The sequence below is a fragment of the Botrytis cinerea genome, chromosome 14 (genome assembly GCF_000143535.2).
Source record: "Botrytis cinerea B05.10 chromosome 14, complete sequence".
Lineage (NCBI taxonomy): Eukaryota > Fungi > Ascomycota > Leotiomycetes > Helotiales > Sclerotiniaceae > Botrytis > Botrytis cinerea.
In genome coordinates, this window is record NC_037323.1 from 2,076,359 (window position 1) to 2,096,354 (window position 19,996).

The 19,996-nt window shown below is 42.4% G+C and overlaps 6 protein-coding genes across 6 annotated transcripts; 2 read left to right on the forward strand and 4 right to left on the reverse strand.

The window, feature by feature from the left end:
* Positions 1 to 315: 315 nt before the first annotated feature.
* Positions 316 to 3,282, reverse strand: BCIN_14g05460 (hypothetical protein). Its single transcript, XM_001550189.2, has 2 exons — positions 2,445 to 3,282; positions 316 to 2,375 (listed from the first exon to the last, which is right to left on the reverse strand). Exons 1-2 carry the CDS (start codon positions 2,509 to 2,511, stop codon positions 1,084 to 1,086), a joined length of 1,359 nt encoding a protein of 452 aa, XP_001550239.1. The 5' UTR covers positions 2,512 to 3,282; the 3' UTR covers positions 316 to 1,083.
* Positions 3,283 to 4,101: 819 nt separating this feature from the next.
* Positions 4,102 to 7,874, forward strand: BCIN_14g05470 (hypothetical protein). Its single transcript, XM_024697310.1, has 5 exons — positions 4,102 to 5,442; positions 5,602 to 6,043; positions 6,099 to 6,160; positions 6,333 to 6,585; positions 6,641 to 7,874. The coding sequence occupies exons 2-5, from the start codon at positions 5,753 to 5,755 to the stop codon at positions 7,502 to 7,504; spliced, it is 1,470 nt and encodes a 489-aa protein (XP_024553125.1). The 5' UTR covers positions 4,102 to 5,442; positions 5,602 to 5,752; the 3' UTR covers positions 7,505 to 7,874.
* Positions 7,875 to 9,545: 1,671 nt separating this feature from the next.
* Positions 9,546 to 11,364, reverse strand: BCIN_14g05480 (hypothetical protein). Its single transcript, XM_001550192.2, has 5 exons — positions 11,065 to 11,364; positions 10,877 to 11,000; positions 10,698 to 10,821; positions 10,157 to 10,608; positions 9,546 to 9,989 (listed from the first exon to the last, which is right to left on the reverse strand). The coding sequence occupies exons 1-5, from the start codon at positions 11,236 to 11,238 to the stop codon at positions 9,667 to 9,669; spliced, it is 1,197 nt and encodes a 398-aa protein (XP_001550242.1). The 5' UTR covers positions 11,239 to 11,364; the 3' UTR covers positions 9,546 to 9,666.
* Positions 11,365 to 11,477: 113 nt separating this feature from the next.
* On the forward strand, positions 11,478 to 13,195 carry BCIN_14g05490 (hypothetical protein). The gene is made up of 8 exons (XM_024697311.1): positions 11,478 to 11,793; positions 11,842 to 11,950; positions 12,008 to 12,151; positions 12,211 to 12,254; positions 12,305 to 12,342; positions 12,415 to 12,555; positions 12,599 to 13,015; positions 13,061 to 13,195. Exons 1-8 carry the CDS (start codon positions 11,746 to 11,748, stop codon positions 13,113 to 13,115), a joined length of 996 nt encoding a protein of 331 aa, XP_024553126.1. The 5' UTR covers positions 11,478 to 11,745; the 3' UTR covers positions 13,116 to 13,195.
* A 411-nt stretch (positions 13,196 to 13,606) lies between these two features.
* Positions 13,607 to 15,852, reverse strand: Bcgod1. Its single transcript, XM_024697312.1, has 2 exons — positions 15,227 to 15,852; positions 13,607 to 15,180 (listed from the first exon to the last, which is right to left on the reverse strand). The coding sequence occupies exons 1-2, from the start codon at positions 15,555 to 15,557 to the stop codon at positions 13,739 to 13,741; spliced, it is 1,773 nt and encodes a 590-aa protein (XP_024553127.1). The 5' UTR covers positions 15,558 to 15,852; the 3' UTR covers positions 13,607 to 13,738.
* Positions 15,853 to 16,507: 655 nt separating this feature from the next.
* On the reverse strand, positions 16,508 to 18,253 carry BCIN_14g05510 (hypothetical protein). The gene has a single exon (XM_001550195.2). It carries the CDS (start codon positions 18,180 to 18,182, stop codon positions 17,220 to 17,222), a length of 963 nt encoding a protein of 320 aa, XP_001550245.1. The 5' UTR covers positions 18,183 to 18,253; the 3' UTR covers positions 16,508 to 17,219.
* Between the last annotated feature and the right edge of the window lie 1,743 nt (positions 18,254 to 19,996).

Consider the following 19,996-nt stretch of genomic DNA (forward strand, 5'->3'; position numbering starts at 1 on the left):
CTGAAGAATATCATGATATAATAGACACACCAAGGTAAATTAAGCATCACACCCAGCCTCCAGTAAACATCTCGCCCAATAATACCCAACTCACATAAGAGCCCCAGATCCTAGAAGCATACCCCAAGATCTCATTTGGATTTATCTTGATCTCAATCGCGGAAACATCCCTAGAGTAGCTATCCTGCCATCCTCCAAGCTCGTTGCCATGGTTCATTGACTCCCGACTAAACACGAATATATGGACAACCTAGTATTAAGACCAATGTAAATCCACGGTGTCTTCATCAATCATACGGGAAAAAAAGCTGCTTTTATACATTGTATGTGGCATCTAATATTTCTCTTGAACTATCTATGCAGGACGTAGAGTGTATCCCGATGTGATGGTTTGATAATATGATGCTAATGCCAAAGACAAGATCATGACAACCCTACTCCGAAAGAGTGTGCTTGGATTGGTCTGATGGCAGAAAACCGAGTTTGACAAGTGGGAGCCAAAGATATCTCGTAAGAAAAAGGAGCCAGTTGCTCTAATTCAATCCATGGTTCCATAAATAGAAAATGATGCAGATAGGACTTGGAAATACCAAAATTGCTAGAAACACCAGAAGTGGATTCCATTTAACCCGAGTCTTCCTATAAGTATGATCAATCGGGTCGTATACATTTGAAATCCAATCTGGTCTGAACTTTTATAATTCATTGCTATACTGCGACTATGCAGCATATACTCATTCCCCAATGGATAACTAACTAGGTAGTCTTTACTACCGATTACATTCATTTCATTTTCCACAAGATGATTGCAGATTCGGCATGATATTTCCATCATTTCCACGTGGTATCTTTATTTCGTCTCAACCCCTATATGCTAGAGAGACTGGAAGCTACTCATTGTGCGTATGGTCTGAATTCCGCCCTTATAACCAAACGCCAAACTCCATGGACACTTCATGTCCTTTCCCATTTTCACTCCAGGAATTCGGAACAGTTTACTGCCGAACTTGATACCCCCTTCCAAGTTTCAACTATGGAGATGATCATGCGCAAGAACAGTGATCAATGACTCGTCTCTCCATTTCATCTCCCTTTCGCAGCATCGATCTTGCTCCGTAGGGCTTGATTTCCTTGCATTAACTCCTCCAACCAATCCGCCGTCATTACCAAGATCGCACTCTTGCTGAACCCACCACCCCTTAATCCTGGTACCAATTCCCCTAAATCCTCAAATCCTTCTCGAATTAAAGTCCTTCGTTTTTGTTCACTCTTGATATGATTTTCTCTCTTTTGATCTTCTGTTAAATTTTCTCTGGTGGATTTCGCCGCAGCCGAAGAAGATTTTCGTCGTTTGTGACCTGCTTCCGATGGTCCCGGGGAGCTTCCACTAATTTTTACCACGGATTTCCTCTTTCTCCTACCATCGACTTTAGGCTGTGGTTCCTCATCATCTTCTCCGGCATCTTCAACTGGACTAAATTTACTCTTCCGTCGCTTCTTTGGTGGTTCCGTGTCTTCTTCTTTGACAACCCCCGAGCTTTGCCGTCGTTGTGTTGGTATGTTCTTTTGCATTATTGGACTATTCGGTCTCGTATTTTCTGCACTACTTTCCGCACATAGAGCTACCCCAATAAATCCATCGAGCGTCTGTAATCTTTGTCGTTCCGATTCCTCAACTTTTGCTGCATTTGGTGGTGGAACGAATCCTTGTGGTGATCCAAATCCTGCATCAGAACCCCATCTTATATCGACTTTTTGAGGAACTGGTTTTGGCCTTCTCATTAAATCTGGGCCGGCATGATTCGGTCCAAACATCATTTCGGTATATAAAGTATCGCGCATAAATCCATCTCGAGGTCTATCCAGTCCTGATATTGAAGTAGGATAATGTGACATGGATTGTGGTCTGATGTGATGATTCCCCGGATGCGATGGCAAGCCATGATTTCCAAACAAAGTTTCACTGCTTAAACTATGCGAACGGGCATTTGAACCATTTTGTAACACGGTAGCAGCTGCTAGAACATCTGCGGATTCAGTCGAAGGTGGCAAATGTGACACAGATGGTTGAGATAGTGGTGGGTGCATTCCGGTATTCCTATCGCCGAAATTCGAGGACATTTGATTTAGAAGTTGAGGTTGTTGATCAAAAGTAACCCTCGTCCCCATGAAAGCCGGGGGTAATTCTTCCCACCCCCCTCCAAGTTCCCCCCCATCCTGTGTATTTGGGAAGAAGTCGTAATTAAAATGATCAGAGCTTACTCCGTCAAAGAAAGTATCGAGAAGGTTGGATTCGCTATCGTCGAGTAATGGAGGACCTGGTGCTGGAGCTGTCGGTGACGGGAAAGGAAAAGTGGAATGTGAATCAAATGCATCTGACCCATGACATTAGCACGTATATTTTGTACTCCGGTAAATGTTGATGGGGATAAAGAGATACTCACAGCCAAATGGCATGTCAAGGTCGGGTGGCTTCGACGAACCCATATTAAGACGTTGAATCGCAAGCATGAGTGCCAAAAAGAAATTAACGGAAAAAGAAAATTCGTGAGAGGAGTTCCCAGGGAAGCTATTGAGGATGTAGAGTATCGACCATTGAGTATCGGGGATTCCAGTATCAAGTATGTACAAAATGATAGATTTTTTGCGATTCGGCGTTACTCGATAGCTGTGTGACCGATAGCTCAACGATGTCTTCCGTGTGATATTTACTTCGTCGAGAAAGTTACTCCTCGTGCTCGTGGATGGGTTCCAGCTTGGGTTGAAAGAGATGGGGAAGAAATCAATGTACGTGAGTTGACCAAGGTTGGGAAGATTCTGATCACTCCTCCATAATCCTCGTTCGAAAGGAAGAAGGAACAAATGTTGGGGGGGGACATGAAATGGAATGAATGTATTATGCCTTAAATATCATTAGGTTGTTTAATAAGTATATTTTTAAATGAAGAATCAAAGAAAGATGGATGGATATCTGGAGAGCGCGAGAGTGTTGGGAAAGCTTTCCTTATTGGCCTGGTGGTGGGGAACAGACCAATAATCGAATTTTGGGCGACAAGCTTGGGTAGATTATGAGGGGAGTTCCGGGGGGGCTAATCCTTTCCAGGTTTCTCTTTGGGGTAAGGAAAGAAAGGGTCCAAGAAGAGAGCTCGCGTTCTCGGCTTGAATTTCCTTGGGAGAGAGGGAGAGGGGAGAGGGGAGAGGGGAGAGGAGAGAGAGGTGACAAGGTGATAGACAAGTTGAGCAAGTAAATCTATAAACGGACAGTGCAACTTTTAGATTCACAAGTTTACGGGCGACTAGGAGATGTTCTTTTTATACACTTGGATTAAATATAGCGGTAATTATGGGTAACATCGGATATACATGTCTCATACAGACAGACAGAGATTCATCTCTAGATACATCTCTATACATCTCTATACATCTCTATACATCTCTATACATCTATATATATACATCTATATACATCTATATACATCCTCGATTTGAATACGAAGCGAGGGATCGGTAGCTACTTGAGTATCTGCATCTCGAATTCGTAGAATTCTTGTTTCCGGAAATTTCTCACGGGCGCCAAGCTGATGGTTACCGTTGAAGTGAAGTGAAGTCAGGTTAAATGAAGTCAAATCCAGTCGGAAGATTTAGGACTACTCTGGGACTCTACAAATGTTACGTATAGATATCGTATGACGGGCCGTTCGAGGCTCGACGTGCGATGTAATTAATTTTTTAGTTCTTGTTGGTGTTGATGATCTTCTGGATGTTCATGCCGTTGATCAAGCCGTCCGCCGTCCACCGTCGTTCCCTAGGATTACAGGACTGGGACTCGGACTGGGATGATGATTGAATGAAGGCTTCAATTGGGACAAGGGAGAAGGGAGAAGGGTCGTGGAACAATCACATGCCAATTTACAGAGTCACTTATAAAACTCTTTTTTTTTCTTCTTTTCTCTTTTTCTTTCCGACTGTGCCCTTAGTCCTTAGTCCTCACGACCAAGGTGCGCCCGGTCCTTTTCCAACGTACACTAATATAATGAGGGGCCGTTTTACCTAGGTTCCTACTAGTCCCCCTCGGATTAATGTGATGTAAAGCGGCATCTCGTTCGTCACGCCGTGGTAAGTACGAAGTACAGGATACATATGTGCCTACGCCTGTGGGAATGGATGTCGGTACATGCCGTCCGTACAGGTGAACCAGGTAAAGAGTGATGAGCGCCCGTGGAATTAAATGTGAAATGTGAGAGTGGGAGTGAGAGTGAAGTGTGAAGTGTGAAAGGAAGTGAGAGTGAGGTGTGATGAAATAACAAGACGCCTAGTCTCAATCCATCAATGGGAAAGACGCGTGACCTTGGATTGGAGAAGCTAGAGACAGAGTATCTCGAGTATGAGACATTCTCATCAAGACAATCTCATCTAGACATTCTCATCTATACCCATACCTCCCTCCCGAGCGCCAACCTAGCACGTGCAATTATCTTTCAAGTACCTAGGTACAGACTCAATCGAGTATACACTTCTCCTCACCATATCATTCATCAATATCACTCGACGACTCTACACAGTATCTCGTCTGGAAAATTCACATCATACATCATTCGTCATTCGTCATCCATCATCCATCATCCATTGCCCATTGCCCATTGCCCATTGCCCATCGTCTATCGTCTATCGTCTATCGCCCACCGCATCCCACTCACATCGACTCACTACATCGACTCCTACTCCTCCGCCACCCTTCAACCACTTTCCGTACCATCGTACCTTGCATCAATGACCCCTCCCTCATTCGGCTTCTTTTGTACAACACCACACATGACTCTCGTTGCGAATTGATCATCATTACTTGCAGGAATCAAATCCTGACCTCACCTCACCTCGCCTCCTCTCCACCCCTCCGTCCCTCCCTTGAAAACAATTATACCTGGGTCCACTACACATCTCAATCTCTACCATTTCCGAGCCGACATCAGGAATTCAGCCGTCTCGGCTTCCCAACTCCCAATCTCGGTATCAACCCTGTTTCTTCACATAAAAGTTGCATATTTCTCCATGTGGCGTTCTTCATCCCAAGTTCCAACTTCGGTACCAAGCAAGCAAGTCAACGAATGCATCAAATTCCACACTTCAATCCTGCAGTGAAACAATCAAAGACATCCCAACGTCTTATCATCACCACGATCTAAACGTGTCAATCAGTCATCCAATCTTCACCATAGTTGTGTATTCTTAATTTTTAATCCTCTGGTACCACCGTACCTTTGACTTTCATTGTTCTTTCGTCAAATTCCCTGAATCTTTTCGCGCCGAGGTCAAAATTGCTACGGCACGGGGTTTTTACCTTCTCCATCTTCCTCCGCATTTTCATCAAAACATCATTCCGGGGGTGAATACCTAAAACGGATGTACCCCCCTCGATTGGGTTAACTCATTCAATTCAGCCAGGTATGATGTCCCCCCTCGAGCCCCTCTATATATGTATCATGATCGAGTCGGCCCATCTGCATTCAAGTAACATTGCAGCTGTAATGTCACCTTATCCTGTCGGTAAATACCTCTTTTGACAAGACATCGCAAGGCTAACCATATGTCTTCTAACCCAAGCTCTCTCTGAACCTTGTTTATATCATCTGATGATATAATTTATTCCTTTACGGCGATTGCAGATTTAGTGTCTGCTTCCTGGGATAGTAATGCTGATCTTTGATAGCCACACAGGTAGAGACTTTGATGCCCAAAGACTATTGACTACAAAATGCAAAAATTACCATTGAGGAAGCCATATCAAAGTTTGGATAGAGCAATTCCGCTAATACTGCGACCGCTATTTCGAGCCTACATCTTAGGTTATGCATCAAGTGCGGGACCAAGATTATTAACCCTTTTTTTGGTTCACTTGAGTCGACATCGGAAGAATATTGATCCAAAACCCGAAGGTGAAGATTATTTTTGGAGTTCATTAGTTGGAATTTTGAAAGGGGGTCTAGAGATACAAAGGTTTCCAACGTTTTGTGCGGCGCTGGTTGGAGGCAGTACTTTATTACAGGCACGTGAGAGTTGGTCATGATGAATGATGAGGACGATGCTGACTGTCGATCTAGATTCCTTTACGGGAACTCTTTGAGAGGTTATTGGGAAATCTATCTGTGGTCACTCAGCTAAGGTTTGTTGGATTTCTATAATGTGAAATGTGTCTCGCCAATTTTGAGTCAGAGGAAGAATGGGCTCAGCATCGAATACTGCACATTAGATCCTAACCATTCCCACTTCCCATCTATATTATTTTGGCGGTGCAATTCATTTTCGAATCTCCATGCTGATATAAAGTCACCTAGGCTCACTCGCTATCTCTCAACCTTCATATCAGCTTACTTCAGTCTCAAATTACTTCAATCCCGTCCAAGTAAAACCTTCACTGAAGATCTAGCATTTGAAACCAAAAATGGTATCGAATTACGGCCTACTAGGTTCGCGGGAAGAACTCTAGACTTGACGTTATTTTCTTTTACTCGAGCTGTTGATTGCATAGTTGGGGAATTATGGGCTAGGAGGAAGAGCCGGCGACAAGCTTCTGGCAGGTGGTCGAGGGTAAGTTTTCCAACACTCAAATTGTTTTTAAAAACACTTCTGACTTGGATATTAGGTAGACAGAACAATCTCATCCCTCACAGACCCAACTTTGTTCGCCACATCTTGTGCTTTAACAATGTGGGCTTTCATTTACACACCCGCTCGTCTTCCTAGCGCCTACAACAAATGGATCAAATCCGCTGCTCAAGTGGATTCTCGTCTGCTAAAAGCTCTCCGCTATTGTCGTTATGGTGAACTGAAATATGGAGTCGAAACAGGTCAAGCACATCTCCTGGGAGATATGTGCAAAGATTATGGTTTACCGGAAGAGTATGGGGACCCTACAAAATCCATTCCATTCCCATGTGAATTAGTCCACATGGGTGCTGGTCCAAGCTGTGAATTTCATGCGGTGTCTAGATTTTATAAATCTTTTATTTGGTCTGCTTCAATGTATTTGCCACTAAACTTGGCACTTATTTTCCGTAACCCCAAAATTTCGAAAAAAGCTCTTACTCATGCCCTCAAATCATCAGCTCGATCTTCCGCTTTTCTATCCAGTTTCATAACACTTTTCTACTATGGTATCTGTCTGACTCGTACGAAATTTGGTCCTTATATTCTTGGTACATCTCCCCACGCCTGTCAAGCCATCGATTCAGGATATTGTATAGGAACCGGATGTTGGATGTGTGGATGGAGTGTACTGATAGAAAATGCAAAGCGGAGGGAAGAAATGGGATTATTCGTAGCACCGAGAGCACTAGCTACGCTTCTCCCAAGGAGGTATAGATGGGAGGAGCAGTGGATTGAGAGGGCAGTTTTTGCTTGGGGGACGGCGGTTGTCTTTACGTGTGTGGGAGAGAATAGAAATGGAATTAGGGGAGTTCTGGGAAAGGTTGTGGGTGGGGTTTTACATTCTGGAGGTGGCTTTTAGGCAGGGAGTTCGATTTCGATGGGGCATCACGGCGTTTGTGGCATACTTGTGATAGGCTGAAGGTTCGACATTATATAGTGCCCCTTCAAAACTCCATTTGAATGTTTTCGCCATTCGAGACATGAGTGTGACTTGACTTTACATGACTTGTGGGATGGCAGTAATACCCAGCGCTGGGTGTCGGTGAACAATGGTTTGAAAGTTCTAGCCATGGAACGCTTTTGCTGTAATAAGTTCGGGATTTCCTTGGCTCGAGATTTTCGTAGTTTCAACAGCAATGTGATGGTAGTCTTCGAAACTTTGGTCTTTTGACTTTGGGCAAGGCAAGAAAGAAGTTGTTCGATTAATATGTAAAACAAATTGATTAATAAGTGAAAAGGCTACTAGTTGCTAGGTTCTTGATGAAAAGTATCATCATTTCGAGTAAAGAGCGAGCTAGTTGCTCATATTTGACTTTGAAACCCAAAAAAAGTTAGAATATGCTCCGTGATTTCGGTGAGATGGCTAGCTGCATACAATAAGCCTCATCCGTTTACGCGACTATACTTTGCGAGCGTCTTCCAGCTAAATAAAAACACTAGATGCTCATTCAAAGTTTTCATTCGGAATAGATTTGGTGTTTGGCCCTGAGGAGCAAAGATGGCTCGAACACATAAATCAACCCCCCCCCCCCTTACCATTTTAGAACGATCTTCAGTTCCTCACTCCATCCGGGTTACATTTCGTTTTTCCACGTAGCAAGATGTTGACTTGCGAAATCTCCCAAGGAAAGAGGTTCTGGCTTAGTCACCTAGCATGGCCTATACATTCCAGTAAGATCTCTATTTAAGAATGCAATAGCATTAGTGATATATTAATATTGGTCAAGGTCTTACAAATAGTCAGTTCCATCATGTCAGCTCCAGTATTATAGTCTCTCAGGGGCACGATCGGAAAGCATTTGCTGTCCCGCCGAACGTTATTTCAAGAAAGTAATTTATGAGCTTGGTACCATCGAAAGAGGAAGTTTGAAGAGATCCGCTCTTCAATTTGTATCTCCGAGAGTTGGAAGACGTGTGTAGTCGGATCTAGGAAATAATCCCTGACTTACAACCCCCCTATAGACCATGCCGTGCTTGCTATAATTTCCGCAAACAACACCATCATGGTCTCATTTCTTCTGAAAAATATCTGAAAAATTCCAAGTCCGTATGTAAATTTCCAGTCGAATGAAACTAGGTTATCATCATTAAATGGGAACTATAAGAGAACAGCCAGTGAATAATGCCAGGCAGATGGATATTTATATTTGTAAATCGCATTATGAGACTCTCTCAGCATCATCCTCAGACTTTCAGAATACTCGAAAACATAAATCTTTTCAGACCATTCAAAAGTCAAAGAACACCCAATATCTTCAATTAAACTCATCAGACATGTCAGGTTACCAAGAACAATGCAACTACTGTGACTACGAGGTAGTCAAGTGTTGCTGCTGCGGCGGATTAAGCCATCAATTCATCGGAAATCCATGCAACGATTGCGCATCTGGACGTACAACCCCCTCCTGGAACGGACAAGACCCCAGATGGATTGAGTTTTGCGAACAATGCTTACGTAACAGCCAATATTCTCAAGTGCAGCTCCATCGGAGGTAAGGTCATATCTTCATTCTTTTCTTTGTTCTTTTAGTTTGAGTGATGAGTAAGATTGGGTACTGCAAACCTCAGAAAACTTTCAAAATGTCAAAAACGACTTTTCCATTAACGAGATGTTGGTCGGGAGTTGGGCGTGAAAAAAAAATCAATCTAGAAAGTCGTTCCTAGAATGAAATAATAAAAAATGTTTTATATTCAATAAATTTCGGATCTTGAAATATAACCAAATAACTAAAACAAATTTCTTACAACATCTTTTTGTCTTTACTCAATATATCTGATGAGAATAAATTAAATTGATTTTAAACTTTTTACCCCTTTTGTAAACGAACCGATTATTTCTATGCGACTTTGTTTCTCGTTACTCATTTTTTCTTTCTTTCCTTGGACTATTACATTCGTTGTGTTTTTGATACAATTGAAGTATCGTAAGGGTTTAAAAGAATTAGAACATCTAATCTATCGATTAAACTAAATCTCACCATATTTCGATAATTATTGATTTCATAGTTAACGGATTATCATTTATACTCTTTTTAATCGGCACTCAATCTGTGCTTGTGTTCCAATTGGATACCTCCAGATCTTAACGATTTCCAATCCAGCCGAATCAATAATATCTCTAAATTCTTTCTCACTCTTTTCCTTCCCATTTAACATCATCATACAAAAGTCCATCCAATAAATCATCAGTTCACCACCAATCTCAGTCTTCTCGGGTCGTATCATGTCAGCAATCACAACACGGGATGTAGGACCCATAGCTGATGCGATATTTTTGAGGAGTCGAATGCAGACTGGTTCATAAAAGTCATGGAGGATACGTCGAATGAAGTAAACATGAGCATCTGTTTTCTGTTAGATTCCGATTTCCATTTGCGTTTATACACCAGATTTTTGAAACTTTCAACCACCGAATATGTAACTTTATTTTCCCCAACTGGACTTCTTTAACCATCGACATAACTCGTCTTAAATAATAATGCACCCGAACGAAAGACAGTGAAAAACTTACTTTTGACAGGTTGGGGTGTATGAAAATCATAAACCATTTTCTCAATATTAGGAATTTCTTGCTCAGTCAAACTTTCCAATACGTCTGATCTATCCTGAAGAATCATTTTTGCACCAAAACCTTTGGGTGCTTCTTTTTGAATAGCAACTAAAGCTTGACCTCTTCCACCTCCGATGTCCACCACAAATGGTCTCTCTTTCTCCGCTTCAACTTCATTCTTGAGTGTAGCAAATGGATACATGCCAGTAATAGGAGATTGTCTTTCCATGGATACCATGGTCGTATTAAACATATGTAGACGCTCTGGAGTATGAGAGATTGCTTCGTAATAAGTTTTGCCTTCCAATCCATGGCCATAGGCGTACGGCCCCTTTGTCAGATCGTAGAGATCTTCTTTGGAATGAGTTTGGAAGTACTCTGGAAGCTTAACATATGCGGGGGTATGGTCATAACTGGATCGTCAGAACTTTCGCATAATTCTGGGGTAGGCAAAGAGGAGGGGGAAGCGTGATTAGGGAGATCATTGGCTCTGAAGACTTACATGAGCTTGAAGAATTCTTGTTGAAACCCAGGTCGATAAGCAAGAGATTTACTATTATGCGTAAAGGTATCCGACTCTACCTCTTCTCCAATACCAAACATTACAGACATTCTTAATGCACGGGCTTGGGGAGAGTCAGTGCGAGTTCGTGGGGTGCATGTACTGGTAGAACAACGAACCAATGGCAGATTCATCTACGTTGACAGCTGCAGCAAGGTCCTTTGCCGTTATTGATCCTTCTTCAGGGATCGTCTCAAACGTTTTCGTTTCTACCAAAAGATTGAGAGCAGCAATAACATTTGTCTATAGTATATTAGCATACGTAAATTTAAACGACTGTCCACCACCCTTAAGAGCTGAAACGCACATATTCCCATTGTCGCATCACCACATCAATCGGCTCTTCGAGAAGGAGTCGAAGTTTGTCAACCTTTTTGAGAAGTTCAGTTCTGACATGATGATTGCCGTCAAAATTCTTGAGTTTGGTTGATATTTCATCTGCAGTTTGCGATAATTCTGAATAGTTTTGGAGAGAATCCATGTCGATTTCAAACGTTGTTGACAAAGCCACAAAAGTGCTGGTTAGTTGAGGAACATCATGCTATGTACTTGAGTAGTTAACGAGGAAGACGCTCATTTCGAACTTTTTGAAGCCACGTCATAAATCTGTGTGATGTGGGGATCGAACAGTTTGAAGTGGGGACAGTCCATTCTTGCTAATACTGTATCATGGAATATTTGTTAAGAACGGATATGCTACTGAATTCAAATTCTAATCCCGAATATACCTTGTCGCTTCCCAGCCACAAGCTCGGGGGACAGGGAGATCGAGCCGTCCCAAAAACTAATCAAAATTCCACGGGGGCATCAACGGCTCACCAACATAATGACATGGTTCTGGAAAACAAGGAAGATCGGAATCCTTCTAGGTGTAGAAGTTCGTACTGCAAAGAGAAATCTTCCAGCGGCTTCTGAAATAAATGTTGCGAGATTCCCACACAACAGCCTTTAAATCTCGTGAATATAGTTGCAAAAGTTGAGATAATAAATGTCCGAACGAAATTTCATCGAGCCTGGAGATGATTTTATTGATGAGGTTTGTTCATGAAGAAAGCAGAATGATTATGGATAATAACAATGGCAGGGAGCAGACGTTGGAGACGATGCAAGGAGCTCTCTCGCGTCGCTCACTTCAAGCATCATGAAGGGAGTGGAAGAGAATGGAAGAACATATGCCGTGTATGGCCAAGAAGGTAAAGATTAATCGCGAATATGCATATCCTGAGTGTCAAAGGACTGACGTTTGAAAGAGTATGGAATGCCAATGGACCAAGTGGAGATGGACCGAATCGACATGGCGCATGCAAAGTATTTTATGCTTCTTGAGAAGAAACGATTCTTAGCACCTATCGATACAGATGTCCAAAAGGTCCTAGATCTTGGCACTGGAACTGGTTAGTTTTCTATGCAGTTCTAAGGCCGGGCCAAAGCAGATCGAGACTGATTAGATCAGGAATTTGGAGTGTTGATTTTGCTGATGCTTATCCATCCGCTGAGGTGAGTATTCAATTATATTCAGAATGATGAGGATGATCTGACCTTGAAAGGTCTTGGGGATAGATATTGCTCCTATACAACCCAGATGGTAAGGCCCTCCACCATTTCATGAATTGATAGAGCAAAACTTCTAGATTTCTTTGGTCTAATTTGGTTTTAGGGCTCCGCCAAATTGCCAATTCCAAGTCGACGACATCACTCAGCCTTGGACGTGGAAGAAAGATACTTTTGATTTTGTTTTCGCCAGAGATTTACTTTTCTCAGTCAGAAACTGGCCGGATCTGATTTCTCAATGCTATGAGTAAGTCTCTTCCTCGGGAATTAGACAAATTCTAACTGTTTAGTCACATTAAACCAGGCGGTTGGGTAGAGTTCCAATCCATTCATGGTGTTTTAGGCTGTGATGATGATACATTACCCCCTGGCAGTAAATTCCGCGAATATGATAAACACATTAGAGCCGCAGCAGTTGCATTTGGAACCCCTCTAGAAGATCCGGCTTCGTTCAAAAAATGGCTCGACGAAGCTGGGTTTGAAGCTGTTGTGGAAAAGAAATACAAGATCCCTTCAAATCCATGGCCCAAAGATCCACGACTGAAGTTGATCGGGGCTTTTGAACAGGAAAACTTCATGACTGGACTCGAAGGTATGAGTCTTCGTACTCTTAATAAGCTTGGCTGGAGTCTAGAGGACAGCAAATTATTTCTTGGCGAAGTAAAGAAGGAAATCAAAAACAGGAGAAAGCATCCCTACTATCCATTGTAAGTTATTGTCCCCAACTCTGTGCACAAGAACTGATAATATAGCTACGTTGTATATGGCCGAAAGCCAAAACAGGAAAATAAGAAATATAGTCCATAATATTCTAGACAAATGAAATGAGGATTTTAATTCGACAGTGTTTACGAGGAAGCTATGCGTGGTTGGTAATGAAGATCTGAAGTCTGGGAAACATCAGAAAACTTCTTACTTTCTCAATAAAAATATATTGAAAAAACCTTCAAAACCCCCTGAAAAAAACATTCATAAAGTTTGAGCGAAAGAAATTCTCGTGGCAGAACCATCTCAAGTATACATACAGTCTGAGATGTAACAATGGGACTGTAACAATCGTACAAATTTTGTAGAAGATGACGAATGCTCCCGTATCCACTGCTCTCCAATTTTCTTTTCTCTAAATAGTCGCGCTTGGAACATCAGGAGAAATGCATTATTGAGACCAAGAACTTGGAAGGTGCTGCGGGGAGACTAGCCTAAGGGAAATATCACTTGATCTAATATCACAAGAACCATCTATCATATCCATCACTTTTTCCGCAATTTATTTTGGGGCGTATGATCAAGGAGCTAATTGATTGATGTGAGCATGAAAATTTAAAATCATATTGAATAAGTATATACACTAAAATATTTGAATGGTACGGCAACGATATTTAATACTAGCAGCATTACCAGACATCATTCTGCCTTTTACCGCGAGACATCTAAATGTCCTCCTTGATCAAATCTGCAGCTCTCTCCGCGACAGCGTACAAAGTACTAACCAAATGACCAGAGACTTGCATAGGTAGTATACTAGCATCCACAACTCTCACATTTGCTGTTCCGTATACCTTCAACTTTGAGTCTACCACTCCACCAACCTCTCTTGGCATCATTGCAGCCGTTGATACTGGATGGAAGTTTGAACGATAAGCAGTTTTAACCCAATCAAACCATTCCGCCTCGGTGGCATTGGCTGATACTGTGTTCAATCCAGGCTTAGTCTCCGATCCAACGAAAGAGGAAAATGGAGAAGTCTCAAAGACGGAGCGAATGAACTTGGCGGTACTGATTTGTGATGTAATATCCCAATCAAACATGTAGTAGTTTGGATTGATAGCAGCGGGCTCACCAGCTACGGAAGATGTGATGTGGATACTTCCTCTTGCAAATGGTAACAAGGCCCAATATTCCGAACTAAAACTTGTTGCGGATGGTATGATAAGTATTTCAGCCATTGGAACTGGGTGAGTGGTCGAGAAAATCAGGTCATGTTGGACTTTGAAGAATTCCAACAAATCTGTAGCTTTGGTAATATTACCCGATGCAGCGGATACTTGTTCAGCATATGAAGGAAGAGATTGAAGAACATGGGCGGAAATGTTCTGGACTTCAGAACCAAATACTTGAGCTGCGGAAGGATAAGCTACTAAGGTTCCGGCGCCGGAGAAAGAGGTGTTGCCTGAACTGTTGTATGCAAGACCAGTATTTGTTTGATCTTGAAGATTTTCTCCGACAGTTGGAAGATCAACTACGACTGAGATGTTGTGCTCGTTCAAGATGGAAGGGTTTCCAATACCGGAAAGTTCGAGAAGAAGAGGAGATGCTAGAGCCCCAGCTGAAAGAATGACTTCGGAGTTTGCATAGATAGTATATGGAGTGCTTGAGTCGTTGGGAAGAACTTCGATTCCATTTGCGGTAGGTGTATCAGTGTTGGATTTCCAAGTGATTCGTTGAGCCAAAGTGTTTGGATAGAGATGAAGATTGGTGCGGTTGGCAATTGGATAATAATATGCTCGTCCAGCGTCATGACGAACGTTTAATGCACTGTCGTAAGTAGCTGGGTATCGACTGTAACCAACCATTTTACCAGTATTGACATCATCATTCGAAGGAACACCAAGAGCTGCGTATGTATCATTCAAGGTTGTGTGGAAGTTGTTGGTATCTTCCAAGCTGTTGAGCCAGCCGACCTTCAGTGGACCATCAAATCCATTCGCAGAGGCGTCATATGTTGCACCAGCTTCAGCTTGAGTAGTGGTAGGAATTTCGAGTGTCTGAGACTTTTTGTAGTATGGGAAAAGGTTGGCCCAGTTCCATCCATCGTTTCCAATGGCCTCCCAAGCATCAATTTGAACATCTTCGGCTCGGGTGTATGCCATTCCTGATTGTATTAGAAATGGCTAGAATAATTTGGTGAGGAAGCATACCATTGATAGTACTAGTCCCTCCGATGACTTTGCCAGCTCGTAAAGTTTGGGTCTTGTTTCCTGCATACTTTTGGTTGATCGATTGATACGCCCAATCAATATCCGTTCCAAAAGCTGATCCATAACCGGATGGGTTTGTCACATTGGGATTGTTGTAACCCGAATCACCTGCCTCAATGACAGCTACAGTGACATTTAATTCAGATAAACGGTTTGCGATGACTAGACCACTGGTTCCAGCACCAACGATGATATAATCATAGTTTAAGGTAGAGTCGGTGCTAGCTGCAGCCAAAGAGGCTACAGCAAATGTAGAGAGTAAACGATACATGATCGGCTGGATCGATAAAGGGATGAGGGGGTGAAGGAATGAAAGAATGTAGTGGTGAGTAAAACAAAGTATTGGACGAAGTCGCAGCTGAACTTATATGAACATTGTCCCACATACTGTCGATCCGCCCTGAGCCAATCTAGAACAGCCTCTGCTACCGACTCGAGCATTGAGTGGAGCACGTAAACTCTCTTTTGAGGATTATACAGCATCGGTAAGTTCTTCGCTACTTTGACAAAGCAATTGTCGTGTTTGACAAAGCAAAGGGGGCTATACCGATGCCACTCCACCCGTCAATTTTGTGGTTCCTGCCTTGAGTCGAAGAAACAAGAACTACGGTCCACAATATCTTGTGTTTGGAACCTCAATCGCTTGATTGTGACGTCGGCAAAGCCTCGTCAAGAATAATAATACCGAAAGGACATTGACGCAAGGGTCTGCTTGTCTGTGCCCATCAAAACTGTCAGTACCGATTAAGTGCCGTGCTGTTGACATTCAATCAAAGTTTGATGGAACGGTCCGAATAAATCGAGCATTCCATGGATCTCGTCACGTCAGATAGCGTCTAAAACCCGAAAAGTCCAAAACCCGAAAAGTCCGAGATCCAATGGTTTCTCTGATCTAGAATAGAATGCAATCAGAGGAGAGAGGCAACGTCGTCGACGCAGGAGAGAAAGAACTCCACAATGCCTTATCAGTTCAGGAGGCTCAGCAAGTGTTGTGATTCGTGAAGAGCTTGGCGAAGTTTCGAAACGATAGAAAATTCTTGATGTTGCACAGACACAATGGAAATAATTGTGGAGACTCCAATTTCCATCCCTCAATGCCCGCCTTACTAACATTGTACCAAACGGACCGAAAGAATGAGACCGACTTTGGAAAGCATTGATAAGCTATTACAATATCCACAAAGTCGGATAAAGATAAATACATGCATTTCGCAATGCCTATGTATAGTTAACCTTAAAGCTTTATTTTGACTCGCACCACCACGTACAGCTGCCAGCAATCCCAGATCTCCATCATTCACCTTGCTACTTATCACACATCCATTGTGTTTCTCAGTAGTATCGCCATCACACGCACCAATCTCGCCACAAGCTCGATACTCCCATAGCGGTTATAGCGATATCACAACAGTCTATCCGCAGCAGACCGTATGGGTTTTGAATAGATATCGGAAATCTGGACGCAATTAGTGTATCGGTTGCAGGCTTGATACACCGCGGTGCTGGGTGGTGTTGGGATTGATTCAGATGTGAATTGTTCAGACTATGTAGTGAACATGAGAAGCATCAAAAGACGTGGATTTTAACACCACACACAGGTCATGTTGTTTCACCTCATTGTCTACATATCTGTGTATTAAAAATACAGTGGCGAAATGCTCTCTATCGATCACGTACTATGGCAAATGGGTGCATCTTGAAACGAGCAAATTATAGAGACGCTATGGCGAATATAAAATTTTGAGATAAAATATGTACGTGATCCAATATATACAGAATCAATATATACGATCAATAATAAAAATGCAACTCTTCTGGCCTCGAAAGAATAAAAATTTCCACCTTGCTCACCAAATCTCCTTCCTTGCTCACCAAATCCCCTTTCTTGCTACCAAACTCAAACTTCCACCATCGTTACGATACGCTTCACACACTACTTCTTGAGAGTCAAAACTCCAGGACGGTAAGGCTGAGTATCATAGTTGCCGTTAGAGGAAGGATTCTTTCCTTGGTACAGAAACTGCAAGTTACATGGATCAATCGTCATTGTCTGATCAGGATTACTGCGAATCAAATCTCCATGACTAATGTCGTTGGTCCAAGTGGCACCACTGTTAGCCTTTCCGGCGAATGGCGCAGCCTCAGTTGCAGCCTGTGGAGTCCATGTACCGCTTAGACTTGTAGCAGTGAATGAGCGGAAGTATCGCCCATTTGATCCGATTGCTTCAACGATCATGAGGTACTGGTTTTGACCAGCTACGGTGTAGACTTGAACTGCTTCGAAGACATTGTTGGTTGTGTCGCTAAGGACTACGGTTGATGCTGTGCCGAAATTTCCTGGGAAATTTCCGATTGGCATGCTGGATCTGTAGATTTTGCCGTTGTCTCCTGCGAAGAAGAGATACATGTTTTTGCTGTCACCAATGACGGTTTGGTCGATGGGTCCGGTACTAGAGCCGGAGATCGTGCCGGTGAAGAGGGGCTGCGATGCTGACCAGCCGTTAGCATTGGTTGGGTCGCTTGCTGTCTTGTAAGAGAATGCGGTTGGGCCCCATTGATGGGCCATAACCCAGATACTCTTTGGAGCGAAATAGAAGAGTGTAGGGGCAATGGTGGTTGAAGTCATTGCATTCTGGCTGGCTGAGGCCATGTCAGACCAGTTTGTGAAGAGCCCGAAGTTCATTGAGCCATAGGAAGTTCCTGTGTCGTGGTCTGTAGCATAGACAAGATGTTGCCCCTTGTAGACAACGTGGGTGAAGTCCTTGAGTGAGGCCCATCCTGACTTTGGTGTTGCCAATGCAGAAGTAGACGTCCAGCTATATTTCGATGGGAGAGCACAAGCGGCGAATGCAGCTGGTAGCACTGCAACGTCTAGTAGCAAGGCGAGGAACAACATGTTGAAGATATATCACAGGATATTTGGAGTTGGGAGAGGAATAAAGTTATTGAGATGATTGAGAGGATATCGAACACAAGAACCTCGCGATCCTTCTCTCTTTATATCACATCACTCCCCGACTGGTGACATCGCCAAGTCAATCGATCCAGATGCCAACGAAACAACTAGCAAGGGTGGACCATATTAATTGTTTGTAATTGACTCTTTCTGCAATATACATACTACAGGAGGTAACGTTAAAATAAAGTTATAACAGAACCAATCATTAACAAGTTCTTTACTTATGGTAGTGCTTGGATAGACTTGTCTATATCTTATTGGCTTTCCGAGCAACTAGTAGAGGCCTATTTTATAAATTGTCACTATAATTCTTTTCTTAATACTTGTATTATAGGATACAACGTTGAAACAAAATTGTGGGGAAGCCTGCTTGTCACAGGCCCCTCTAATTACGGCAGAGTTTTGATAGGTTCGTATATATCAGATGCCAAATGCGTACTAAGAACGGTCTCTTCGGGAACAGAAAATCGGCCGGAATGAGTACCGTGCACACCACCAAAACGTATTTTTAAGTACTCGATTTCGGCCTCTTGTGTCTTTGTCGAAGACCACGGTGTTAGATCGGGACAAAAGAAGAAGCAGCTAGTACTAAGAAGGTATATAGTTCATGATAAGATCGAGGCTCATGCCCATAGGGGCATAGTGATCTAGTGGTATAGTTTTCCATTATTATTTTATACTATTTCTAAAAGCGACCTCGGCAGTTCTAAATCTTACGTAGCTTTAAGCTCCTTAGGAATAATAATTCAGTTTACCCCTTTATCAATAGGCTTCTAGGCCCTTTTCCCCATATTTACTCCTCATATCCAAGAGCAACTAGTACTTACAGCCTGAATAGCTACTCCCCATTTCATAACCCCTTCCTCAAACGCTAACGTTCTCCCAAGCGACAAGCCTCATATCATCATATTTGCTAAGATAAGAAGCGCTTCAATCAGGAGAGTTCTCTCGAACAAGAGAGGTAGGATTCTAGACATTTTAATCCGAATATCCTTTCTCGAATGTATACGCATCTTTGCATTTAGTAACAATAAACTTGATTGATTTCTAGTTCTTTGCAATATGATAATTGAATAGTACAATAGCTGCAGACTCAAGGCTCGCCATGATATTAAATAGCTAATTCAAGGATTTTTATGTAGTCGTCACAAATAAGTCTGCATACAGTTTATTTTGTCTCACCTTTTCTCATGGTTCTCTAATGAAATTGGTATCGACTCTACAACCCCAGGAGCTTGTATGCTTACGGTCGATTTTATCAGCATTCATGATACCGAGGCTGGAACTTGGTAAAATTCTGAGCGAGGTCTGGAGATAATTTCGTTGGGTAAGTTGATATTGATTAAGATGACGGGGAGTGATGATTTTGATGTTCGGAGAACACTAAATGTTCTATTCTTTGAATTTTAGAGTCTTTTTGTGGATTGGTAGCACTAGACTTTCACTTGAAATAAGGTTATGTCTCGAGAAGGGTTGGAAAGCTTAAATTAATCTTATTTGAGGTTCGGGAAATTTAAACCTAGAAAAAAATGTGGGGCGCTGGGGTACATGAATGTCATCGGGAAAATCAATGACTCGTTTGGAACAACTATGTTATGTAAAAGAGATATTTAGGAAGTATGAGTACCTTGTTGAAGGAAATGATGAATCAGGTGCAAGTTATTCGAGACTTACTAAACTAGGATCTAGATAAATGTACCTGTATACACTGCCACATTTCGAACACTTTAAAAAATGAATATTAACACATT